Below are 27,909 nucleotides of genomic sequence, written 5' to 3'. Positions count from 1 at the left end.
AAAATAATAGACCAGAAATGCGTCAGGATGATAACTATGCTCGATGCAAGATGAAATTGATGTCTTTTGTTCTAACATTTTTCTCAAAGGAGATTGCTTCCTATTGAAATCCTTGAAAAAGTCGTGGGAATGAAAGGGTTTATTAATACCAGCATTGGGTGGGAACATGAACAACCGGTACCTTACAACAAAATACTAAACCCGCTGGCAACATTAAAGTTCACTCACCTTGGGCGGTATCGATGGCTTCGGTTGCACCGGTGGTGGATGATGCTGTTGGTGCTGCTGTTGCAACTGGTGTTGCTGTTGCAATTGTTGTTGCTGAAGCAGCTGCTGCTGGTGGTGGTGGTGCTGCTGCGGCTGCGGAGACGTTTCCTTCAGACTGAGCGAACTCTGCTTACTCGGCCGCTGCAGCGATCGGTACTGGTTGAGCGTGGCAGCGCAGAGCGGCTGCGGATTGTTCTTCAGACTGCTAACGTTCTGCTGGGCCGCGGTCGGAATCTCTGGCAGTGGTTGGTTGATAATCGATATATTACTTTTGGTGGTGGCCGTCGAGGCGGATGATGGCGGCGGGCTAGCGAAAGCCGAACCTGCGCCTGTTTCGTGGTACAGTTGGTTTGTGCTCGAGAGTGACCGATGGTGCTGAGTCGTCTGCGCAGCCGACTGATGATGAGACGTATCGATGCTGTAGATGGTCGGATGTTGATGTTTGTTGTCTAAATTACTTTCTTTCTTCAGAATAGATGTTGTTGGCCCATCAGCGAACCCGCTGGGCTTCTTGTAGGGCAATGTAGCACATGAGTATGATTGATTGTAGTCTTTGGATACTGTAGAGATGTTCAACTTCGGTTGATTCGTTGTATGGCGATCCGGTTTGTCTTGCAACTGAGTGTGTTGCGTCTGTGGTTGTTTGAACTGTGACTGAGCAACCATCGGCTGTTGAACGCTCTTCAGGTGAGGACTTGGGCTTGTGCCTCGTCCTCCACTGGCATAACGACCATGAGCACGCAATGTGGCGCACTTGTTTACGTTGGCTGTCGATGGGTTACTGGCAGTTCGAATCGCTTTTGGACCAATACTCACATATTTGGGGTCGAAGCGGTTAAAACCATTGTTGCTAATGTCACGAGGGTCCTTATCGGTGGCTAGGGTGGTAGTTGAGGCGGTCAGTTTCTTATCTGCAAACGTATCGACAGGCGGTTCGTTAGCTAAGACTCTCTTAGCGGGTGGTGCGTTGCTGTGGGAGATTGTGGGAGTTCCGAACTCACCTAGTTTGTTGCTGCCTGCACTTGACACATTGCAGGCAGGCGTGTCTCAGTAGAAGTCGCTCGATTCGAGCGTTTTACATTGTTTACTAAGCGTTGCGTATTTGCCGTTATTCGGCCCTGCTAAATGGCTTTGCTGCGATGGTAATCGGCCAAGGGTGTGATGCCCGGACGCTCTATATGGTGGAAAGAAGGAGACTTTAGTACCCATGGGCCTACATTGAAACTGTATTTGTGTGCAATAGGAATTTTGTGTGACATCTAATTCGTCGTTGGCGCATGTGTGTTTTTTTTTTCAAGATGTGTGAACAAGCAAACAACTATTTCTATTGGCAAAAAAACTAATATAGTAATAAAATCTGCTATTTCTATGTAACAAAAGAGATCTAGGAGTCTTGGGGCGTGTCACGTGACACCCTTTTTGATGTATCGGTTTACCATTCTGTTGAAGATCCTCTTTTTAAAGCATTTAAAAATCAATAATCAGAATCGCTCAATAATAGAGAAAACAACGATGTGCCGCTCAATGGTGAAACAAGAAAAGTCAGAAATATAATTCCATGAATACGCTTGCACTGAAAACATAAAAATAATAAAAAATAGGAAATTAAAAGAAGCCATGCCTGTTATCATGCACCACAACATTATAATCTGGCGGTGGCGACTCATCGCCATTGTACGATGCCAACCCGCGCAATCCGTGTGTGGTTCCGTTGCGGCCGCTGCTCGGAATAAGGCCGCCTCCGGTGCTTCCGTTACTGGTGGTGGCCTGGGCGTGCAGCAGCGTCCGGTTGACCGTCATCGTGCCAGCCGTAATCTGCGCCGACGCTGGCGATGCTGTGGCCGCTCCAGCTGGGAACAGCGGAGCCGTCTCCGATTTGTCCTCATAGGGTCGTCTGGAATGATGAATGCATCTTAGTTGAGTTGAAATCTGACCAAGCGGAAACTTTGTCTCACTTCTTCGTTAAATAGATCCACGTATGCGAATCGACGCACACCAGCAGACTCAGGATGGCGGCCGACACCAAGCTGGCCAGCAGCATCAGTGTTAGCCCGAGTAGGCCGCCCTCGCACAGGCCCCGGGTGGCGTTGGCGTAGTGCTCCATGACAGCGCGGCGGTCGGCCCTAGCCGACAGGGCGATCAGCTGCCGTTTGCTGTCGTCCAACTCCTCGCTTAGCCGGTTGATCTTCGAGCTCATCTCGAAGCGCGGGTACAGGTTGATGGCAATTCGGTTAACGATGTCCAGCGCTTCCTTGGCCCGGTCGACGTAGTCTTTGGATTCGTTCAGCCGCAGCACGTACCGATTGGTGCCAACCGAGCTGCAGTACGTGTACTGAACGTCTTTGAGTTTTTGCTGGAAAAAGAGAAAATTGAAGAAATTTGTTTCATTTTTTTATTATTGTTGATAAACTACAAAAAGCCAAACATTTTTAATGGCAAAAATCCATAGATTTAAGTTATGATGTACAATTTACATAAGCACAAACATAATCAATATCATTCTTTACGTAAACCACTAATAATAAATACAAGAAATAAACTTTATGTGAGGTCACGAATAAATAATTTGATTTATGTGTGGATCCATATCGATTACATTAGGGTGGTGCTATTGCAAAAAATTATAATCGCGACACATATTCTATATACAGCGCCGTAGCGTGTGGTTGGACCCCGCAAAGGGTACCAGGTTTCAGCCGGCGATATCAAAAATTTCGCTATGGGAAATGATCCTTATACTCAAATTAACTAGTTCAAAGTGATTCACATTCAAGGTTTGATCATAAAAATGTCCGCACGGGAGTTTGTGTAAATTTGAGATAAATTAGCCCATTTTATGAGGAAAACTATTTGATCTGGTGACATTTCCGATTCGATAAAATCAGAAACTTATATGAGTTAAATGGTGAAAAAATCAAAGCGAGGACGTAACATATTCAATTAGCAGTGATAATATGAATTTAATGATTTATTTTGGGCTTTATGAACTGGTAAAACTTTAAACGAGGATGAGTATCTTGAATGACCGCACTCACCTGCTCTGGCCCACACCAATGTTGGGTTTTTCATAATACGGTGGTAGGTCATTTGGCATAAAGTCGTTTGGCATAACGCCGTTTGGCATAAGGCCGTTTGGCATAAAGGTCGTTTGGCATAATGTCGTTTGGCATAATGTCGTTTGGCATAACGGCCGTTTGGCATAATGGCCGTTTGGCATAATGGTCATTTGGCATAATAGTTGTGTAATCATCAATTTCGAATCTTACGCATAATATTTCAATTATTTATAATGATTGTCACTTTAACATTATAAGAGAGATGTTTTAAATTGATTTTTTCGAATTAAAGTTCAGATTCTATCAAATCACTGCAAAAGGTACTTTGGTAATAAAAACTGCCTATTTCATTTGAAATCTTTTTACCTCTGGGTCAGCAGCAAGATCGTCGTTGATTAAAACAAACTACAAAATACGGAAAGCCAAAAAGCAAAATTGTAAGTGCGCAAAGACGTTTACAATGGATCAATCGCCGCGAAATTGCTGGTGGGGATTCTCATCGATTTGTTTTCGGCGAAAAATGACAAAACAAAACTTTGCCAGACTGTCCGGACGTTTCCGTCGATTTACTGGCCTGCGACCATCTTCTGCGGACACTAAAAATCACATATATTGTTAAAAAGCACATTGAATTTTACAAAATTAACATACAATCTTACAGTCGCTTATTTTCTAACAGACAGCCATTACTACTAACTATTGACACACACAAAAAAAGTACAATCTTTACATTCTAACTGCTATTGGTATTAGTTCTAAGTTTGCTAATAATAGAGTTGTACGGATTTTTAAAATTTGCTGAGACAATTTTACACAAAAAAGGCAATAAAAAACAAATGTTATTTCTGCATGACATATAGGGGAACTGCTCCTTGAATTCATACCATGTACCCAAATCAATACCATTCGAAAACAAGGAATTGGTGTGCAAATTGTTTTATTTCTCATTTTTGTGATTTTTTCAGCAGTGAGCACGCCGGATAACAACAAAACACGACACAAATTGAGCCTAAATAGCCTGTTTCGCGAATGTTATTGATATAGGAGCATGTTATTAATAACGGAACAGATACCCTATTCAACTTTTTAAAAGCATTCTTTGTCGTTCTAAAAAGTCTAAAAAGTAGGGTTACTGCTCCTGGACTTCATCTCATAGCTCCGATATTGGTCCTACGAAAAACAAAGCAATGAAAAGGTATTTGATTTGTTTATTATTTTTGTGATTTTTTTCAGCAGTGAGCATGCATGTTAGCAAAAAGAAGCGACGAAATTGGTGCCGTATTTCTTTGTTTCGCGATGAGATGAATATATGGACAGTAAGATTGAAATCGGAACAGTTCCCGTATATGCTTCTTTTTTCAAATAATGCATTTGTCAGGAATAACACAAGGGAGAATATGTATGGTTCCTATTCACAATGTATGCAATATTCAGTTCTAGGAAAGGGAAGATATAGTGCCTTCTTCCAAAGGATACATTTTCTTGGCGAAGGCAAGGGAAGATTTTATTCATTTGTTTAATTAAGGCATTTGCTCGGTTTACGGCAAAGAAGAATATGATCCCTTCTTTCAAAGGATGCATCTTCCCGACAGTTACATCAGAGAAGATATGGTTCCATTTTTTCAAAGGATGCATTTGCCCGGCAGATGGCAAAATACGATATGCTTCCTTCTTCCAAATCAGGCATTTGCTCGGTTTAATGCGAGGGAAGATATGATCCCTTCTTTCAGAGGATGGCAGAAGGTCCAGTAGAAGGCAAAAGATGATATGGTTCCTTATTTCAATTTAAGCATTTATGAGATTCTTTCATTCAGAGGATGCATTTGCTCGGCAAAAGGTAAAAGAAGACATAGTTCCTTTATTCAATTCAGGCGTTTGCTCGGTTTAAGGCAAAGGAATATATGATCCCTTCATTCAGAAAATGCATTCGCCCGGCAGAAGTCAAGAGAGGAAATGGTGGCTCCACCCCTGTACCCCGAATGCCATTACCCGAAGGCCACTACCCCGAATGGGACAGTACCCCGAAAGCCATTACCTCGAATGGGACACTACTCCGACTCCCGAGATCCGTTACCCCGAAAGTCCATTAGCCCGAATACATTTCGAATCTGTAGTTTTCTACTATTACTATTTTTAACACCCACAGATACCGATGAATCGTAAAATGGCGTATTTGCCCGGTATAGTGTGAACATAAGCGATAACACCTTCTTTAAATGAATGCGTTGGCCCGGCAGAGTTGACAATGCCTTCTTTAGATGAACACATTTGCCGGATATAAGGCGAACATAGTTGTTAATGCCTTCTTTTAATGAACGCATTTGCTCGATTTAAGGCAAACACAAGAGATGATGCCTTCTTTTAATGAACGCACACGCTCTGTTTAAAGCGAACAGAGTTGAAAATGCTTGCTATTATAAAACGCGTTTACCCGATGTGAGACGAATAGAAGAGAAAGCACCTCCTTTAAAAGATCGCCATGGGAGGAACAAGCATATTCGACGAACAGAAGAGATTTTAATTCTGTTTTCATTCTAGGGTCTTATCGTCATGCCCTTCTTGTCACAGTGAGGTTAATCGCCGGCAAATTTCAGAAGCAACTTTTTCTACCCATATATTCTGTTTAAATACATGTTCGCGAGTCGTCTCAAGCCCAGTCGACGTGGGCTGAAATTTCCTCCAGCTCCCTGCATTGAGGATGGGAACGTGCTTCGAAATTCTCACCTCAAATTTAACAGTCTTCAAAGGTCGAGTCGACCTGCTATTGAATTAGTCATACAACAAGTAATAATCATTCACATGAGTTATAAATAAATTTCTATTGTTTAAAATTTTTTCACTGAGATAAACTGTAAACTTGAAATCAGGACTACTGGAGATACTTGCTCATTCGGGGTGATGGCATTCGGGGTAGGCACTCTTCTTTCAATTCAGGAATTTGCTTGGTTTAAGACACGGGAAGATATTTCCCTTCTTTCAGAAGTTGCATTTGTTCGGAAGATGGCAAGAGATGATATGACTCCTTCCTTCAATTCAGGTATTTGCTCGGTTTAAGAAAAAAGGAAATAATGATCCCTTCTTTTGAAGATGCATTTGTCCAGGAGAAGCCAGAGAGGATATGACTCCTTCTTTTAATTCAAGCATTTGGATCGTTCGGTTCAATGCAAGGGGAGATATGATGCTCATAGAAGGGGAAATGGTCAAGTTTTCTGGCTTGCCCTTACATGAAAATAATCCAATGTCAATTTAATTTAATGCTGATCTATCTTGCTGGTAGGTGCGTCAACATTTTAAATGGTCCCGTTTTGACAGGAAGCATATTTATTCTTAATTTGTCACGCCGTACAATTCCGTTCCCAATTATCTTGTAATGCCCATATGAAGGAAACCACGTAACTGAATGGCTCAACAAATCTTACTTATCCATTACACAGCTCAAATAACAATTATGCCAAATGACCTTATGCCAAACGACCATTATGCCAAACGGCCGTTATGCCAAACGACATTATGCCAAACGACATTATGCCAAACGGCATTATGCCAAATGACTTTATGCCAAACGGGGTACAATCCATAATACGACTAGCTTTAATCGCTATTCTGACCATCTAAATTGACTCTAGTGTTGAATTTCATTAAAAGTCTTTTAGTTCCTTCAAACCACCGACCAAGCCATTCTAGAGTTGGATTCTTCTTCATCAATATGTGTAATAGCGATTCTAAAGAACATGCAATCCATTCCAAAGTTGGGTTTTTTATTCGTCTAGGTCGGATGGCGATCTAAACACCGATCAGCACACATTTAATTGGTCTAACTAGATCCACTAGTGCGTGAATTCACTACAAGAAAGTTTGGATTTTTTGTCAAGAATCCACGCACTGGATCAAGTTTTTGACGTAGGATTACGTCCTTCGGAAAGACTCATCGATTAACGAACTCTTTAAGATTTCACGTAACTATTAAACGCAATAGTTTAAAGGCTTTAAACTATTAAAAACCGATTTTTACGTGGCACTGTTTAAAAAAAGTTAACCAACCAATCTTCTACGTGCATCGCAAGCACAGACATAAAAACTCGAGCGTTAAAGTTTCTGTGACCCATATGCAACCCAATGAAGTCGCATTTGAGTTGCTGCAACAAAATCGGTCTGGATTGTGCTGCTAGGGAACCGTGCAACTTACGGGCTGGGTTCTAATCCTTAGTTCATTCAAAACTTCACGGAGAGCGGACCGCACCAGCTGACGCGACGAAGACGCCCTTACTTTGCACTTTATTAACGTTTCTTTGACGCGAACAATCCGCCCCTCTTCAACACAACCACAGATAATATCTGTGATACAACCTTCACCATCAAAAGCTGCAACAATTCGATACTCTTCCAGAGCACCTCCGACAACATAAGCAGAAAACTGATGAGAAAACAAATGGTTTATTCCGAAAACAAATCATGTTAAGTCGAAACTGATAAGAACAACAAATCATTCAATCTGATACTTCCAACATTACAAGTGGAATGAGAAAACGAATCATTTGCTCCGGCGCTACTCCAGAGTTCTTTCGATATTTTAACTAGTTTAAGTCAAACCAATTAAAAAACAAATAACTTATTTCGGCGCTCTTCCAGAGCGTCTTCGACGTCACTAGCCACAACTGATGGGCAAATCATTCCGCAAATCCGGCGCTCTACCACAGCAGCTTCGACATCAGATATCGAAACCGATGAGAAAAAAATCAGTCGAAACCGTCGAACCGTTGAGCAACAACACATTTCTTCAATCCAGCGTCTGCCAGAATACCTTCGACATCAAAAGTCGAAAACAATGGACAAATCAATCAATCCGACGCTCTTCCAGAGCGTTTTCGGCATCACAAGTTAAAACCGATGAGCAAATCATTCAATCCGACGCTTTTTCAGAGCGTCTTCGACACCGCACAACATTGTAACATTGTTGAAGTTACAAGACGAAACCGATGAGCAAATTATTCATTCCGACGCTTTCCCAGAGCGTCTTCGACATCACACGTCGGAATTGACGAGAAAATCATTCAATCCGACGCACTTCCAGAGCGTCTTTGACATCACAAGTCGAAACCGATGAGCAAATTATACAATCCGACGCTCTTCCAGAGCAACTTCGTCATTACAAAACGAAACCGATGAGAAAACCATTCAATCCGACGCTCTTTCCTTCGACATCACAAGTCGAAACCGAAGAAAAAATGTCCCAATCATGCCTACAGGATACTTGCAAAACAATAATTTCTAACCCGGAACAATCTGGCAGGATCGCCAAATATGCGGCCTAATTCCGTCGAATGAGTTGTTCATTGGCTTGTTGCATTGCTTGTGTGCTGTCTTATTAAGCGTGCAACTGTGTTGGTTGACCGACGAGGAAAAGGCAGTCCTGGCCTGCTATTCACTAGTCTATGTTGGCAACCGAACCGTTATACGGATGATATTTACGTATCTGTCATCAATGCACACTGGAAATGGATTGCCCGGTTTCAAATACATATATCACACCCTACCTCACAATACCTAATCCTTATATCTGAAATCCCTATATCTTAAAACATAAGCACACGGTTTTTTATTTCATAAATCACATATTCTAAAGCCATGTAAACATACAGAGCATCATCCTGACAATTTTGGAAACGTCACCGAATTCATAGTCAAACAGATTATTATGATAAGTTGTTTGGAAAATATTCTATCGGACGGCTTTAAATTTTACATGTTATCCAATTTTTTATTGCAATGCGTAATACATTTGTTATAGGATATCCTCAGTTATAGAGCTAAGGGAAATCCGATTCGAATTGTGATTGATTCAGTCCACTACATGAAAATTTGGATAAAAAAATGCTTAATTTTTCAATGCCGCTTGGTGCGATTTGGCAGAACCCCGGCCCGGTATTGTCAAGCACGCAAAATTAGTTTCGTCGAACAGCCGCTGATCAATCGCCGATGTTGGATTTTTTTTGGACAGTAGGCTGCGATAAAAATTACCGGACTGACGATAGTTTCGATTTAAATTCCCATGGCCTCGATAAGCTGTAGTTGAAAGCGCGGCCGCTGACAGCAGTCGATATTTCATTGTAAAGTAATGGCCATGCCCCCACTTCCGGAGCTGGTCCGAGACGAAAATTTGACTTCATGAGACGAACATCTGGAAGATAAACCATCACCCCAGGCATCAGATGTCTCTCCGTGATTACTTTTATTTATTCAGACTAAGGCCGAAGTGGCCTGTGCGGTATATACAAGTATTCTCCATTCGGCTCGGTCCATGGCTACACGTCGCCAACCACGCAGTCTACAGAGGGTCCGCAAGTCATCTTCCACCTGATCGATCCACCTTGCTCGCTGTGCACCTCGCCTTCTTGTGTCCGTCGGATCGTTGTCGAGAACCATTTTCACCGGGTTACTGTCCGACATTCTGGCTACGTGCCCGGCCCACAGCAGTCGTCCGATTTTCGCGGTGTGAACGATGGATGGTTCTCCCAACAGCTGATGCAACTCGTGGTTCATTCGCCTCCTCCACGTACCGTCCGCCATCTGCACCCCACCATAGATGGTACGCAGCACTTTCCTTTCGAAAACTTCGAGTGCGCGTTGGTCCTCAACGAGCATCGTCCAGGTCTCGTGTCCATAGAGGGCTACCGTTCTAAAGAGCGTTTTGTAGATAGTCAGTTTGGTACGGCGGTAAACTCTATTCGATCGGAGCGTCTTGCGGAGTCCAAAGTACGTACGATTTCCAGCCACTATGCGCCTCCGAATTTCTCTTCTGGTATCTTTATCAGCGGTCACCAGTGGACCCAAGTACACGAATTCTTCAACCACCTCGATTTCGTCAACACCGATGCAAACTCGCGGTGGGTGGCTCACATTGTCTTCTCTTGAACCTCTTCCTATCATGTACTTCGTCTTCGACGTGTTGCTTCCTCCATCTTCTCAAAGTTACGTGCCATAATATCTATGTCGTCAGCGAAACCAAATAGCTGGACGGACTTATTGAAAATTGTACCACTCGTGTTAATCCCTGCTCTTCGTATTACCCCTTCCAAAGCGATGTTGAATAGCAGACACGAAAGACCGTCACCTTGCCGTAACCCGGGTTTCGAAGGGACTCGAGAATGCCGGGTTACGGCATGCGAGTACGCACATCACCCGATCCTTCGTCGCTTTGATAAACCGTGTCAGTTTATCCGGAAATCCGTGTTCGTACATAGGCTGAAATAGCGGGTCCCGATCGATTGTATCATATGCGGCTTTGAAGTCGATGAATAGATGATGTATGGGCACGTTGTATTCGTGACATTTCTGCAGTACTTGGCGAATGGCGAACACCTGGTCTGTGGTGGAGAGTTCGCCCATAAAACCCACCTGGTACTGCCCCACGAACTCCCTTGCAATTGGTGCTAGTCGACGGCATAAAATTTGGGAGAGTACCTTGTAGGCAGCGTTCAGCAATGTGATTGCGCGGTAGTTGCTTCAATCCAGCTTATCGCCCTTTTTGTAGATGGGACACACGGCACCTTTTTTTTTTTTATTGTCTTTATTAACGAGGTTTTCGGCCCTAGACCGGTTCACCTCATGTAGAAAGAGGAAGAAAGTTACATAGTATAGTTACATTTCAATTTTCAATTTGTTATTCTAAGCGTTCTTCGGACCGGAAGGGTACCGAGAAATTTTGTTATTCTAATTAATTTTCGATCCTGGAGGGATCCGTTTCTGTTTCATGTTGCGAGTTCCAAAGAGTGTCCATTTGCATTGCGGGTTTTGGCATTATTTGCGTGGGGGTAGTTTGTGTTCCGTTGTCCAGAGGGGTTGTCCATTGTTCTTTGCCGGGTCGATTATATTTTGTTGAAAAGATGACAGTCCTTCAGGAAGTTGATAGTCTGTTGCTCCCTGACTCTGTCGTTTTGTAAGGCCGTGTAGGTGTTTACGAGGTCGTTGGTGGTACGAGGTTGCTGGTACAGCGGGCATGCGTTGAAAATGTGGTTGATTGTTGGGCGGGTGTTACACACTTCACAGTTCCGGTGGAATTCTCCCGAACCGAGGTTGTGTGTCAGGTTGGTATGACCTGTTCGCAGCCGGGAAAGTACCACCTGCTCCCGATGATTTGGGATGTCTTCACCGGGGAGGGTGGAATTCTTTACCATGCGGTAGATGTTCCGTTGGTCTCTCCATTCGCTTGCCCAAGAAGATGATACTGTGTGTTTTGCCCAGAGTTTTGCGTCTTCAGCGGGGACGACTCGGCAGAGGAAAGGGCTGCTCCGCCCAATGCCTGCCAGGATGTCTGCGCTTTCGTTTCCTTGGATGCCCGCGTGTCCATGGACCCAAGTCAGTCTGGTGTTGTTGTCTGTTGGCTTGGATGGCTTGGATGAACGGGTGCCGATTGCTGTCTGATGTGATCGCTGCGAGAACACTAGCCGAGTCCGTAACTATCCGCACCGGGTCCTCACTAGGTGGGATGGTTGCCTGGTAGATAGCAGCTGCTTCCGCCGAGAAAACCGAGCCCATGGCGGGACTGCGGTAGGAAGAAGTGGTACCGCTGCTGCAGTCGACGCCTAGTCCGACTCTGCCTGCCAGTTTGGACCCGTCGGTGTACCGGATGGTTGATGTCGGGTATCTTGTTTCCAGCAGGTTCCTGAAGAGGGTTTGCGCCTGTTTTTGTTAGGGCCTTTCCTCAGGTTTGCCTTCAGCGACAAATCGATTTTAGGCTTTGCACGGTTCCAGCTAGCTGCTCCAAGACGATGGAGACCTGCAATTTTCGGCAAGTGTTGCTGCGACGCATGGTGTAGTGCAGCGTTCGCCCGGTCGACCAGGCAGCATGGTGCGCTGTTGTTTGTGGTCCTCTCCTGTGCTTCTTGAGCACAGGGCCAGCGTGGCCTTGTGACGGAAGGGTAACACTCCCGCCTCGGCGCAGGCGATATCCGCGGGGTGGATGGTAGGTGTCCCGAGACAAGTCGAATCGACCGGTTATACACCGGCGCTAGGGAGAGAATTAATTCGTCGAAGTTACCTGAGGTTGCCTCGAGGCCGTACAGTAACCTGCTGGATATGACGGCGTCCGCTACCCGGAGCCGTGTGCGTCGATCGCTTCGGGTGCGCTTCCTCGAGATGAGTTTAATCATGTTGGTTCGTGTTCGGCAGGCTTCCTTGATGTTGTTGAAGTGGGTTTTGAAGGTAAGCTTTCGGTCGAAGGTAACTCCTAGTAGCTTGACGCTTTTCTTCACTGGAATAGTGTTGCCGTCGAGGGTGATCGGACGTTTGGGAAGGTGATGGTTGGACTGGCAGATGTGCACCCTGATGCACTTGTTAGCAGCCATTTGGAAACCCGCAGCTTGTGCCCACTTGGCGACGCGATTTACTGCCGCCTGCGCCTTCCTCCTGACTACCTTCGGGTGCTTGCCGACAGCTACGAGTACAATATCGTCGGCGTAGACGATGATGTAGATGTCCTTCGGTAGGTTGACGAAAACTTCGGCCATGGCGACGAGGAAAAGGGTCACGGCTATTACTGAGCCCTGGGGAACTCCGGTTTCCTCCTTGGTGGTCTTGGACGTGGTAGCTCCGAGCTGTACTCGGAACGATCGTTCAAGCAGAAAGTTCTTGATAAAAAGTAGTGGGTTGCCGGAAACCCCCCAGGACGCCAGTTTTTTTAGTACTCCAGGGGTCCACGTGCGACTGTAGGCTTTTGCGATGTCTAACGAGATCATCTCGATATGCTTACCCTTGTTGTCCTCTAGGATTTGCGTTAGCGATGCAAGGTACGTATTGGTACCACGGCCGGGACGGAATGCGTGCTGCCTACTGTCTAAACGGCCGGTGCTTTCCAGATATTCCGTCAGTCGCCTGTTGACTAGCCGCTCCATAATTTTCGACCCCACGTTGGTCAGTGCAATGGGCCGGTAACCGCTCGCCTGGTTTGCTTGTCCGCTGTTTTTGGGGATGGGGACCACCAGACTGGACCTCCATTCCTCCGGGAAAGTGCCGCTTAGAAACTCCTTATTTATTGCCTCCAGGAGGGCTATCTTCCCGCTTGGAGGGAGGTTTTTGAGCATGGGGTACCCCATGCTGTCGGGGCCAGCTGATTTACCCTTACCTTTCTTCAGGACGAAATCGAGTTCAGCTAGAGTGAAGGGTTTGTTGAACTCGTCCCCGTTGCTAGGTGGGACCTGGAACGCCTGGATCTCCGATGACGGGTTGGAGTGTTTCTTCTTGAAGGCCTCCGGGTACTCCGCGAATGAAGATTGTTGGCCGAAATGGTCGGCCAAGGCGTCGGCGATGATGATTGGATCCCGCTGTACCGAACCGTTGATGGAAAGCGTAATGCCCCTGGCTCTGCGTTTGCCATTGAAGCAGTTGACGCGTCTCCAAAGTTCGGTGGCTGATTGGTCTTCGCTGATCCCGTCGAGGAAATCGACCCAAGATTTCTCTTTGCTTCGCGGATAACTTGCCTGCAGTCGTTCCTAGCTTCCTGGTAGCTGGTGCGGAGACTCTCCAATAGAGGGCTGTCCGGTGCTAGACGCTTTTGGGCCTTTTGAACGCGCGGAGTGTTTTGCGTCTGCTCTTGATTGCCACCTTAGTGGTCTCACTCCACCAGTGCACAGATCTTCGCCCTGGGTTAGAGCTGGTTTTTGGTATGGCCTTCTGCGCCGCTTGGAGGATGGCTGTGGATAGCTCGATGACGGTAACTGGCGGGTTAGCTTCAAGCTGTCGTTCGACCTCACGTTGGTACACGATCCAATCGGCCTTGTCGTATAGCCAGCGTGGTCTGTAGGAGATCTCCGTTGGCCTGCTGTTGAGCGCCACGATGATCGGTGTGTGATCACTCCCTCGTGGATCACCGTCGGTGGACCAGAGTAGCCGGTCAACCACCGAGTTCGAGGCTGCGGTTATGTCGATGGCTGACTCAACTCTTCCACGGCAGAAGGTTGAGGAGCCGTCGTTGAGCACTGTGAGGCCGGCGTCGGTGGCCGCGTCGAAGATGGCAGTTCCCCTGGCGTTGTTGGAACGACTACCCCAGGAGTGGTGGTAGCCGTTCACATCGCCACAGAAGACGACCGGTGCAGGTAGCTTGTCCAGAATTTTCGTTACCTTATCTTTTAAGTTCTGGAACTTTCCGCTGGGGAGGTAGGTCGAGACGATGGTGACCGGAAATGGCCACTCGATACGTACCGCAATCATTGGGAATTCCGCGGCTACTGGGATTTCGGCAGCGGGGATGTCTTCCAGGATACCTACTGCAGCAGACTGGTATATATTTTGGTTCACTTTGGTGAACCATTTGTACCAACCACTTAGCGTGCGGTTCATGGCGGTAGGTGAAGTCCGGTGGATCTCCTGCAGTGCGATGGCCACAGGTTCGGAGCTGGCTACCAGGAGCTCCAGATCGCACAGGTTGTTCGTATAGCCATTCATGTTCCATTGAAGGACCAGGGTGGTGGAACGATGACTGAGACTTGGGTTTTGCGGTGTCTGCTGGTGGTTGCTGGTGGATGGGGTTGAGGGTCCGGAACCCACAACCGGCAGAGATGGGGGAGGCGGAGGTGTGCTCCCCCCCAGAGCTCTTCCGGAGGCAGGTTCCTCGCCGTGATCGGTAGCTGAAACCTTTGGGAGCGGGCGGGCGTGTTTTGAAGGACCGGGGAGGATGGCTGCTTTAATACCGTACCTTAGCTTGTGCAGGCTGTCGTATAGGTCGGCTGACGTTGCTTCCGACCCTAGAGGGGGGAAGAGTTGAGCTTCGTCCGCGGTTGCGGCACTTGGACCTTGCGCTTGACTGTTGGGAATGAGCTTGAGTTCCATGTCGTCCGTCGGGGAATTGTACTGCGTCCCGAGACCGCCAACTGCTATGCGCTTGACTCCATCGGTGTCCCTCGCAGATCTTGTCTTGTCCTGGCTGGCAGGGTCAGCGTCCGAGCGCCGGAGGTTGTCCGCCAGTTCCGGTAGGGGTGTAACTTCCGCACTGACGGGGCCCCGGCTACTCGGATGCTCAACTGCGGCCATTATGTTGATGGTGGTGGGTGTTGGTGGTCGTGGAGTGACGATGGGTGGGCTTTCTTGTTCTTGGTCGGTGTTGGTCTCGACTTGGGTGTTGATGGTTGAGACGAGAGGGATGCGTGGTGGGGAAAGGGAAAAAGTTTGACTAATTAGTACTCGTCTGTGAGGCTCAGGTTGCTCCTTAATGTTGGAATTGCCGTTAATTTGGTGGGGAGTGAAAAGGGTAGGAAAAGGATTATGTTATGGGTGGTGGATGGGCACAAAAGGCAAACTGAGCCTATTAAACCTTTTTATTTCAATTTTGGGATTGCACCACGCTTCGTCTTTGGGGCACCCATAGAAGAGTCGCTACTTACACATTGGTTTCGTTGTGCGCGGTCTCTCTTCGGCGTCGGAATCGGTGTGGTTTCCATGTCTTCGCTGCTGCTGAAAATGTCGTAAGCGATCTCCTTGACCTTGCTCTGCTCTTTTGCTTTGCCTTGCTTGTCCGCCTGGTTACCTTCATTCTTGGCATCCTCCTTCGCCCTCCTTCTTAACCGCTCGATGATCTTGTCTTTGACCTCCAGAGATTCTTGCAGCTTGGTGATAGTTTCGGTCAGATTGGCCACTTTACTCACCAGATCTTCGATTGTCCCGTTTTGTTGCACGGCTTCGATGCGTTTGGCTACCACCGTTTTTCGTTCTTGGTTGGCCTTTTGTAGCTGCTCGATCTTCTTCCGGAGATCCTCTATTTCGCGGTCCTTGCTTGCGGCCGCCACATTGGCGAAGGAAGTTGTTGGACCGGATCCGGAGCGGGTCTCCACCTCCTACGGGCTTGGGGTAGGAGATGCCACGGTCAATTTTACGCGCTGAACCTCAACTTCCTTCAGATAGAGTGGGCATTTTCTGCTTGATGTTGGGTGGTTACAGTTTCGGCAGAATTTACAGGCTTGGGTGTCGGTGCAACGTTGGCGGGATGTTGTGGAGTTATCGTCAATGGTCATTCCAAAGTTGACGTGGCTGGGAACGACTGTGCCAGTAAACGTGAGAACGATCGCGGGTGTATTCTCCAGCTTACCCTCCGGTGTTCGTTTCTTGATTCGGTAAACCTCCTTGACCCCTTGGTCTTTGAGTTCCGACAGGAGATGCTCATCCGACAGTTCTATGGCGTCGACACATGACACCACGCACTTTGAAATATTTAGGAACGGGTGCTCGACTACAGCGACCGAGGTTCCGTCGCCAAGTTTGCTCATGGTCAGCAACTTTTGGAATTGCGCTTTGCTGCGTACATTGAGCGCGTACGTAGCTCCGCGGTTTTCTCTACTGGCTCCGTCTATGGTGCCGCCGAGGAAAGCCTCAACGGATTTGCGAATGAGGAAGGGGTTCGCAGGTAGAGGCCCGTTGATGCCCTGCAGACGCATGACCTGCAGCGGGCCGGACGTACCAGCTGGGTCCATGTAGCTTGGTAGTCTTCGTCCGGTGTACTCGCCGTCACGGCGATTGGATGCAGATTGGTTGCCATAATCGGGGCCCCTGGGTCCCCTAGGCGATGGGAGTGGCCCGTGGCCAACTCCATTTCACCCCACACGCGCCGCCAACCGGCACGGGCGGTTATTGTTTTTCCTGTGCGAGACGACTACTTTCGGGTTTGGTCCCGAAAATCACCGAAAAATGGCAAACGGGTTTGCCCTGAAAAACCGAAACTAACGCCTGTACTTTTCCGTCGCACTGACGAAAAAAGTTCGTCTCACTTCAGTCGTTCAAGTCACTGCGTTCCGGACGGAAAAGTTATCTCACTCCCGCCGCGCAAGTCACTTTGGGTTCGCCGCCCCTTTGAAAACGTTAGCCTCACTTCTATCGTTGAAGTCAAAATGGTTCGTAACACTCCCTTCGCTCAAGTCACTAGAGAACCGCACTAGCGACTATGCGTCTCCACCGCGCCGATGGGGTGGTTTTCACCCTTAACACTTTCACCCGAAACTACCACCATGCGACTCCACCAACCGTGCGTCTCCACCTGACCACACGGGGTAGGCCACCGTGCGCCTCCACTGCTTCTTTCCCGGCCGAGCGGCTGCAAGACGCGTCACTGGGCAGAGAAGAAAAAACCACAACAACACCAGTTCAAACGAGGTCGCGTGTGTGCCTTCCCGCCGGGAGTGCACTCAAGAAGCAATTAAATTGTGATGAAAGTCAAAACTTTTCGGTGCGTTTGCACTTGTGGGTGAAAAGGCTAAAACACCCGAACTTCACCTTTTTTAACACTTTATAGTCACACTAGCTGCACGGGACGCACTGTCCAGCTCTTCTTGACAACCCCTTTAACGCACACAAGATAGTTCTGGGACCTCCCCACCGCACGGGGAGGGTCTAGCCACGGTTCAATTCCGCCTCTCTGCGAGGGGAAGAACCGGCCTGAATGGCCGAGGAGAAAAACAAAACACCGTATCTCCGGAGTCCGTGGTCGGATCGTTTCGCGATTTCGTATGGGCCTAAACCGCACTGACCGGAACCAGTCCACCAAATATCTAGAATATAACTCAACTTTCCACCGAAATATACGACTCTAAAAGCACTCGCAGGTAACTAAAAGACCGTCACGCTTGCTTGTTCGAGCTAAACTGAACACGACACCTTCCATCCACGCCTGCGGCAAAACTTCCTCCTCCCAAATCTTGATAGCTCTCCTGGTAGTTGGTCAATCCCAGGGGCTTTGTTGTTCTTCAGCCGGTCAATCTCCTCCTGGATTTCCTGGAAATCCGGTGCCGGTAAAATTATGTCATGCGCGCGTTCCCCCAGGTCCATCACCATACCGTCATCTTCGTCTGCCACATCGCCATTCAGATGTTCTTTGTAGTGCTGCCGCCACCGTTGGATTACCTCACGCTCGTTCGTAAGAAGGTTCCCGTTCATGTCCTTACACATATCAGGCTGTGGCACGTGACCCTTACGTGAACGGTTTAACTTCTCATAGAACTTTCGTGTGTTATTAGTGCGGTACAGTTCGATCTTCCGTACGCGGTACGATCTTTCTGCTGACGCTTTTTCCTCCGTAAATCGAGTTTTGTCTGTTCCGCGCCTATTTATATCGTGCCTCGGTCGCCCTCGTGCGGTGTGTTGCAGCAATCTGCATATGCTGCATTCTTCTCTTCATTCTCTCATTCTTCTGCTCACATTCGCCGCCATACCACTCGTTTCTCTGATTCGGAGCCACCGTGCCTAGTGCAGCGGTTGCGGTGCTTCCAATGGCGGATCGAATATCTCTCCAGCCATCTTCAAGAGACGCTGCGCCTAGCTGCTCTTCCGTTGGGAGTGCCACTTCCAGCTGCTGTGCGTAGTCTTGGGCTAGTCCACCGTCTTGTAGCCGCCCAATGTTTAGCCGCGGCGGAAGACTCCGACGCGTGTTGTATACCGTCGATAGTTTTGAGCGCAGACCTACTGCAACGAGCTAGTGGTCGGATTCAATTTTCGCCCTGCGGTAAGTGTGTACGTTCGTGATGTCGGAAAAGAATTTACCGTCGATTAGAACGTGGTCGATTAGAACGTTGTCGATTTGGTTTTCCGTTACTTGATTAGGTGATTTCCATGTGGCCTTGTGGATATTCTTGCGGGGAAAGAAGGTGATTCGGACTACCAAGTTTATGCATCGTTGGCCGTTGTGATTCGATACGGTGTGCAGACTATCCGGTTCAATGACCGGTCTATACATTTCCTCCCTTCCTACCTGTGCGTTCATGTCGCCGATGACGATTTTGACGTCCCGCAGTGAGCATCCATCGTATGTCTGCTCCAGCTGCGCATAGAACGCTTCTTTCTCGTCGTCGGATCTCCCTTCGTGAGGGCAGTACACGTTGATGATGCTATAAGCGAAGAAACGGCCTTTTATCCTCAACTTGCACATCCTTGCGTTGATTGGCTGGCACCCAATCACGCGTTGGTGCATCTTTCCCAGCACTATGAAGCCGGTTGCCAGCTCGTTGGTAATGCAACAACTTTGGTAGAAGGATGCTCGCTTTTCCACACTTTCTGTCCTGTCCAGCAGATTTCCTGCAGCGCTACGACTTCGAAGTTGTGGGGATGTAATTCATCGTAGATTATCCTGTCGCAACCTGCAAAGCCTAGCGACTTGCAGTTCCATGTTCCAAGCTTCCAATCGTGATCCTTTATTCGTCGCCTAGGTCGTTGCCGATTGTATCGAGTCGTATTATCTTTTATGTTGTTCGTAATAGTTGTTTTTAAAGGTGGCTTATTGGGCCTGCGCAATCCTCCTGTCTCGTCGGAGGGCCGTCGTGTCAGGGCTGTTTAGCGTTCCACCTAACGCCAGGACTTGGGCTTGTGCGCTTTGAGCGGCACACGGTCGCTTTGGCGGAACCTACTTGCGGATTCATGCAGCTTTTTATAGAGGTTTAACAGGGCCCACTGTTAAACCCCACCACATCCTAGGCAGGTGCCACAACTCGCAGATGGCATAGGGAGGGATCGTCAAGCCCTTGGACATAGTCCCTGCTGCCCACGTGACCGGTGGTAAATCGCTTTTTCAAACAGCTCCGATAACCCTGTGAGAAGACTGATGGAATGCCAATTTTAGGCAGCCATGTTGTTCACAGCCCTTCCTCAGATGTGGCCGAATGTCGCTGGTAATCGTCCACGCACCTTTGGAACTGCCTCCAGTCGACTCGATGATAGTTTTGCCACTACTGCTGATGTCGATTTACCGAGGAACCCACTTTCACCATCAACGGGTAGTGATCCGAATTGAGGCCGTGGTAGACGACCTGTTGCGAGATGTGGTCAATCATGTTTGCGATATACAAGTCGATTGTTGCATGGAATACAGGCCAACTTAGCCGAGTGAGGTAATCCGGGCTCAGGATCGTATAGTGGCCTTCCTTGATATCGTTACTCCGGATGTTGCCATTTCTATCGCCACGACTGTTCCGCCACGTTAGTTTGATGGGTTTGTATTCCACACGAGCTGGTATCGGTTGCACAACTGCAAAGAAAGCTCTTTTCTAATTGAATTAGAGGCGTGGCTTCGGATGGATCGACAAGATGTTTGGATCCATAGCAATCCAAGAAGTATGTCCCCATCCTATTATCAAGATTAAGGAGGATTGGGTTCTACGAAAAGAGTTCTTCTTCTCCAAAGCCTCGACAATACAACCGGAACTAGGTCTGCTTTTCTACTTAGTGTTCTATTGGCATTTCCTTAGTTATTAATTAGAAATTTTTCTATGCCGCCACTTCAAGAATATGTATCCCTAGGGAGTCGAGAATGTTTTCCACTCGAAAGCACGCTGTCCCGGATGGAGAATCGAACCTCACAATTTCCACAATTGGCAGTCCTACGCCTTTACTAGCAAGGCTAACTGGAGACTAATTGCTCCGATAACCATACTGCAACACCAATGAGAGAATTCGATGGATAGTACGCATTCAAATAGTACCAATTGAAAGCTTTCTTCGGCTGCAATTGCATGAATTGGCTGTTGACGAATTTTGAAACGAAAAAAAAAAATTTCAATTGCCATCGCAACTCAAGAAATCCCTGATATGTATATACTACTTTGATTTCTAAAACATTTAGGTATAAGAATCACATGGATTACAAATTCAATAAATTTAGACAATATTTAGACAAATAATTTCATTTTAGATACTCTTTAGCGTCATTCGACAGAACGGAGCCGTTGACCAACAAATTCCAATCTATAACAGTTGTTGAACTTTTCCATTCCATGAAATGCACCGCAACCCATATCTGTCGGTAATCACCCATTCCAGAAAGCAAACATTACAAATCACCATCTGGCGTTCTGGGAAATCCCTCAACCAGCCAGGGTGACGTCGAAGATGGGTGTCTTAGCCTGCAGTGGCTATGACTAACGTAGCCGTGGTCGATGTTGTTTGTCCCATTATATGCTTTATGTTCTGGTTCTCATCGTCGACCAACGTTCCTGCACTTTTCTAGTGCATTTTCTTTATCGCTTTCTTCGTGAACCACAAACGAGACGAGGAAAATCCTTTACAAATAAAAATAATTTCCTAGATGGTGGAAATGAGTCCTCTTCGGATAATGGACTAGGAGAACAAAATAATTTAAAAAAGGATTTTTTTATAATTAAATCCAAGTTTAAAACTTTCGTTCGTACATCTGTGGAATAGCTTCACGCAGTTAAGTAATATCAGAATTTGGTCAATTTAAAATATAATAAACTGTATCTGACTTTCGACTGACTGACTAGTTGTGAAATTATTTCGCATAATTTTATTAAAGCAAACAAACTGAATCTCAAACGTTGACGGGTCCATCACTAGCATTGAATTCCTGGCAATGATGCCGTCTCTGGTCTGGTGCACTTGCAACTCTAATTTTTCTTCACCAACCAGAATGCGACAATTTCAATCTTTCAAGACACCGCCGCCTTCCTACCCGAAACAAAACTTTTGCGTTGTCCCTGAACGCATTAGAATGGCACTGGTTGGCGACATTTGGCAAGACGGAAGTGGCACCAACCACACTGCACAGAAACCGTATCGCCATGCGGCACCAGTTCTGCCTTGCAATGAATGAAGTTGGTTTCACGAGCGAGTGTGTTGCAAGTTGAAAACAATGTGCATTGTGCCTGTTTTGGAAAAGTGCTGCAATTGTCTTAAAGCTAAGGCTAGGAAATTGACAAAGTGCGTAATTCCCCTTTGTCGAGCCTTTATGTGTAATAGCATGTTCAGAAAACGAGCTTTATGGTATGATAAAGAGTATCTTAATGTCAATTATTTATTTGGATCATTTATTTTTTTGAAAATCACTCAAAAATCCTTGTAATCTGAACAGGCTATTACAATGTCAGCAAATATCGTTCTTCAAAGCTTAAATTCAAATAAATTAACAACTAGTCCTTACCTGACTACAGATGAAATCGTTCGGTTTCATGCAGAAATCTCCCAGGGCCACGGCACTGGCCAGGTAGATCCCCGACAGCAGCCAGCACACTGTCACGGCCAGCAGGCCACACACGCTGAAGAAAATCAACGCACAGCGGGAACTGCGCGTGGCGCCGATGACCAGAATGATGCACAACAGCAACAGAAAGGTCAGAAATCCGAGCGTGGCCGGCCATCGTAGCTCTTCGTAGAATTCGTACGTCTGTAAAGAAAACAACGGGAAAATTATTCGCGCAAGAGACCGACGGATGGCTGAATGTCACTTCGTGAAAATGGAGACCATGGCGACGCGTTCATCCAACTAAATAATTAAAAAAGTTTTATTTTTTGCTTCGCGCTTTCTGAGCGAACGGTCTTTGGCGGTGCGGCGTTCCATTTTCAATTAAACGGGAAGGATAGTGCGAAAATAATGGGCTTGTTTGAAGTTTTTCCGAGTCTTCTGGGCCGGCACTAGTTTTAATTGTCCGAATTAAAGGAATGGGGAACTTTTCGGCTTTTCGGAGAAGAAACTTTTATGGACAAACATTAACTTAATGAGGCCATTATTTGGTTCAAATCCTCAGGATCAATTCCATCGAAATTCGGGTAGTTCTGTGACTGAAGCAGAAATCTGCTCGCGGGCTAGGGCTGGACTAGGGATTACATAACTGTTATCCAGTCGCCCCGAAGTTTCACATTCAATCCATCTACATTAAGACTATTTTTAGAGATCATGAAGCGAACGGGAAGTGTCTGCTGATTAAGCACAATGCAGGTCCTGGTGGCTTGACTAATGGTGACAGCGATGGTGGTGGCAATGCTGCTAAGGATGTTGGATAAACATAGATGGGTATAAAAATATGGAATATGGATATCGCAGCACCGATGGCGTTGTCATAGTCATTGTCGCCGCCATCATCATCTTGCAATCTATTTCCAGCTGAGTCAATAGACACAATGAAATGGGAAAAATTGTTTCGCTCTTGCTCTACAACTATTTCCGTATAGTAGAGGAAAGTGGTTCAATACGCGCCGATTGGTGAAGCAAGAAGGCGGCGTGATCGGAGCCCCCATGTACGACTAAAAGGATTTGTGGCTTGGAAATAAAGGTGAGCTTGAACTTGAGCTAGCTCTAGTAGTTACAACTGTGAGAAAATTAGGGAACAGCCCAAGTAACAATCTCAATGCTTCGAAGATTTATGCTAGTTTTATAGAGGTTTTATTACGGCATGTAGAAATGCTTAACCTTCATTTTGGTTTTATTCAGTTGTCATTTAATTAGATCCGCAAGAGTACTTGAGAACTACGTTTTGAATTCCAATATAAAACCACAGCTCTTTAGGTTTTATAATGCTCCTGTGTTCCTCCTCAGAGCTAAAAAATGGAACTGACATAAAGCCAGCAGTTAAGTTATATGTTGGTTTTGATCAGGACTTATAAAAGCTGCCAAGCTTCGTAGAGTCCTGTATAAAACCCACATATAACCTTTACTCCTGAAGAAGACCCGCATAAGAATACGAAGCTTGAAACTACTACTATGGATAGAAACTAAATTTTCAGCACAAATTATTTGACCCACGGAAGTATTTTCATTTCGCTTTCAGTCGAGAATGAAAAAAAAACATTAGCAGTTTTTTCTATGTCGTGAATTATGTAGGGGAACTGTTCCGATCTCCATCTCACTCACTGAAAATACATTCATCTTATCGGGAAGTAAAGAAATACGGCCCCAATTTCTTCGCTTCTTTTTGTCAATATTCGAACTCCTGCTGAAAAAAATCACAAATCAAATACCTTTCCATTGCACTGCTTTCAATGGGATGAACATCGGAGCCATGAGTTGAAATCCAGGAGCAGTTCCCTTTGTATATTTAAGTCGTTGAAAAAACTGTTCAAACAGCATTTGCTCATGAGGGGTATGAAAATATGTATTTAATCCATACATGCTTTGCCAATTTAACACGAGTAAAACACTTTTATGGTACAAAATATACCATTTAACAATTGCCACTATATGCTTTTTAATTGAAATACTTATTTTAAAAAGTACTTGCATTCGATGCCGAAGGCAGAAAAAGTTTGTTTATGATTTTTTTTATATCTGTCTACATTGTCATGTTGTCATTATATATAAAACTACCAAGCTTTAGGTTTGACCAAGATAAAACTTGCTAGTCGTAACATGGTCTTGAAAAAGGCCAAGATAAAACCTCTAGGTGTTTGAAATGCCCAGATAGGGCCAGTTCAGGAGTGATGGTTATATAGAGGCATTTTTTATGCAATCAAAGTTTTATTCAAAAAATGTCGCCGATATGAAAAAATAATGAATTTCATAATCGAAATATCATGCAATTTTCTGTTTCACCTTTACAACGGAAAAATTGGACATCCTAATAAGTTTTACGAACAATGCTTTGATTATTTGATTAACCAAAGTGGTTATTCATTGAAATTATTTTTAAAATAATTAACTGAGGCAACTAATTAAATAAAAAAAAATTCTAAATAATAACAAATTAACGAAGCGCATTGTTAAAATACTGATTATTTATCATGGTTTCACCATGAAAAATCCCTGGCATGCCTTCGAACATGCCTAGAACACTCAAAGCCAGATATGAACTTTTATTGAACTGGCTGATAATAATTCTTTTATTTTTGTTGTTGACATGTAATCCATGTATTGCAGGAAGAAAAGCATATTTTTTTCGAGTACAAACAATAAACAAATAATCAACCTGAGAGTTGACAACTGTTTCATTATCGGATTATTTGTTGTTGTATCATAGTCATGAAGTGGTTGTATCATGGTTATATAGTGGTTCTCAAAACCACCAAGTCTAGAGGAGGTTTTATGTTGCATGTTGCAACTCCGCTAGCAATGATGGTTCGCTGTAGTTGCATGTCCGAAAGATTGTGAAACTATTGAGAACTTGAGCTACAGGTCCTAAGCCCTGGTAAAGGAGGAAGGTTGCGATGGCTGTTATTCATGGCCATCGTGTAAAGCAAAAATGGATAAACCCCAATGCCAAGGTGTCATGCGACCCGTGCCGAGGGCTGAATTGTTGAGGGGGTTCTAAACATGCTCAACCGCGAACGGAGCCTGGGGTGCACCAGGGCGAACACCCCAGTAAGCAGCCCTTACTGCACTACGGCGGGGCACTGGTGCAGCGGACATTTATTTCCCTAGCTACTCGTGGGACCCACAATGAGTACAAATTCTACAAACAACCCTCAAGGTGACGACTGCCTCTCTCAGTCGTGTGAGAGCGAAGTGGAGAATACTCTGAATCAGCTTGGCCTTACCGAAGACCAGCTACTCAGTAGTTCGCAGGAGAAGATGGAAATATCCTGCCCTCAACGCCTATCTCCCGGAGCAGCACATGTTTCGACAAAGCTGATCCAGATCTACAACCCCCTCATCGACCGACTCCAACCTGTTGGACATGGAAGATAACGAAGATGATGGTATAAGGATCATCATCAACCCCCAAAAATCTTTAGCAAGTAGCAAAGGATCCGAAGATAACAAGGGTTCTACGGAAGCCAAGGGTGCTCCGAGAAAGAAAATCCCCACACTCACACGCTCGCAGAGGAAGCAGCTTAGAACTCTCCGGGAGAAGGGAAAAGACCGGAATGAGGCCTTGTCCATAATCCTGAATAAGGAGAGCGAGCCCACTTCCTCAAAACGCTCGAGAAACGACCTAGACAAATCCGCCACAGAGGACCCCAAACAAAAAAGGGTGAAGCACCATCTGGATCCGAGAGAGCGCGCCCAACAGTCCTCAAACCGCGCGCCTCAGAAAAACGTGTCTGGACAACAAAACCCACCCATGAGGAAAACAGCTGGTATCAGCTACAGTGATATGGCCAAAAGCGTGAAGGTCGGGATAATACCCAAAGACTTTCCCACCGTCCAACTCACTACAGCCCAGCTAGACCTTCTACAAGAAGCACTCCTGCTCAGAGTAGTTCAACAGCGAAACGAGCCAATAAAACCCAAATTCAACAACCTCATCTACAAGTCCGGTTACATGGTTCTAATCTGTAAGGATCAAGAGACTGCTGAGTGGTTAAAGAGAATATCCCCATCCATGAAACCCTGGGAAGGTGCAGAGCTGATGGCAATGTACGAAGTGGAGATTCCACGTCCAGAGATGCCAAAATGAAAAGAAAGCCAAAATGACATCACAACAACTAATTGGCGTATTGTGAAACGATCCATTCTGAAAGATATTCATGTTGAATGGATCTTCACAGTAGAGGGTGCGTCGATGGAAAAGTTGAAGAAGTCCAAATACACCCTCAACTACCGATTTGGTGAAATCCAACTAAGGAAGATTACAGATCAACCGACTGCCGCTACCGCCAATCCGACTGGAAGGCCGACCCAAGAGAAATCTGAGGAAGCCTCCGGTTCGGGCGAGGTTAGTAAATCTCACCCCAAAAGCACCATAAAGGCTAGTCTGTCCGCCTCTAAAGGAAAAGCTCGAAGCTTACATGCGACCCCCTGCTCTAGTGGTACCAAACCAAAGGTATCTAAACAGGGCAAAGGGGGTGCAAAAGCGACAGTTTGACCACAGAGGCGAAACTGGCGGGCCAGGTTGCTACAGGGAAGAGAGAAAACCCAGACTGTAATACCAAACGACATCCTGATGATCCGCAACATCCAAAGCCGGACAGTCGTCGTCCGGAAAAAAGCGGAACCCCGGAAATGGCGACTAAAGTTCTGCAAGTGAACCTCCACCATGCTGAGAGCGCCACGGGTGTGCTCTGTCGGAGGTTCACCAAAGAGAATTTAACCGTGGCCCTCATTCAAGAGCCATGGGTCAATAAATCCAGAATACAAGGTATTCCACAACACTCATGTAAGTTGGTATATGATGACAGCCAGCTTTCTCCTAGAGCGGCTATTTTATTACATAACAACTGTAAATACTTTCCAATTTCAGAATTCATAAAGGGACATCGTAGCGGTCAGGATGGAGGTACCTTCCGCCAGAGGGAGTAGAGAGATCTTGGTGGTCTCGGCATACTTCCCAGGTGACGTGGACGAAATCCCTCCTCCAGAAATAGCTGCGCTCGTAGCCTACAGCCACCGACACAACATCCCCTTCGTCATAGGGTGCGACGCAAATGCACATCACACCGTATGGGGAAGTACCAATATAAACACCAGAGGTGAGTACCTGTTACAGTTTCTCTCTTCCAAGAACATTGACATTTGTAATGTTGGTGACAAGCCCACGTTTGAAAACTCCATTCGTCAGGAAGTTTTGGACTTGACTCTATGTAGTCGGTCTATCTCTGATCAAATAAAAAACTGGCATAATTCTGAAGAAATATCAATGTCAGACCATAAACACATCATCTTCGAATGGGAAGGGGTCTAACGATGGAAAACGTTTAAAGATCCTAAGAAAACTGATTGGGAATCCTACTCAGCTATCCTACGATCCGAAGAGTACATCATAGAAACTCACATCAAGTCCATAACACAATTGGAAGATGCGTCCAAATCCATTAAAACAAAATCCTTAACGCCTACCAAGAGAGCTGTCCAACTAAATCAACTAGTTCGAGTAGAGACGTTCCATGGTGGAATAAAACTCTTGAGAAGCTTAGGAAAACTGCGCGTAGGGAGTTCAATCGTGCTAAGCGAACC

The 27,909-nt window shown here is 46.1% G+C and overlaps 1 protein-coding gene across 3 annotated transcripts in view; it reads right to left on the bottom strand.

The window, feature by feature from the left end:
- The window catches only part of LOC134220626 (protein tweety-2), a 312,071-nt gene that overhangs the window by 27,507 nt on the left and 256,655 nt on the right, over positions 1-27,909 (bottom strand). Inside the window, exons 4-8 of one of the 3 annotated variants that reach the window (XM_062699726.1) lie at positions 22,225-22,467; positions 2,223-2,620; positions 1,889-2,161; positions 1,269-1,441; positions 229-1,178 (exon numbers count right to left, since the gene is read on the bottom strand). In XM_062699726.1, the coding sequence (XP_062555710.1) occupies positions 1,315-1,441; positions 1,889-2,161; positions 2,223-2,620; positions 22,225-22,467 (1,041 nt within the window). In that variant the 3' untranslated portion in view covers positions 229-1,178; positions 1,269-1,314. Of the gene's footprint in view, positions 1-228; positions 1,442-1,888; positions 2,162-2,222; positions 2,621-22,224; positions 22,468-27,909 lie in introns of all 3 variants that reach the window. The other 2 variants (XM_062699725.1, XM_062699727.1) reach the window with 2 other exon arrangements.

This window comes from Armigeres subalbatus, chromosome 3 (assembly GCF_024139115.2).
Source record: "Armigeres subalbatus isolate Guangzhou_Male chromosome 3, GZ_Asu_2, whole genome shotgun sequence".
In the NCBI taxonomy this organism is placed as follows: domain Eukaryota; kingdom Metazoa; phylum Arthropoda; class Insecta; order Diptera; family Culicidae; genus Armigeres; species Armigeres subalbatus.
Note: the sequence above shows the minus strand (reverse complement) of the source record. Positions and strands in the feature narration are given on the sequence as shown.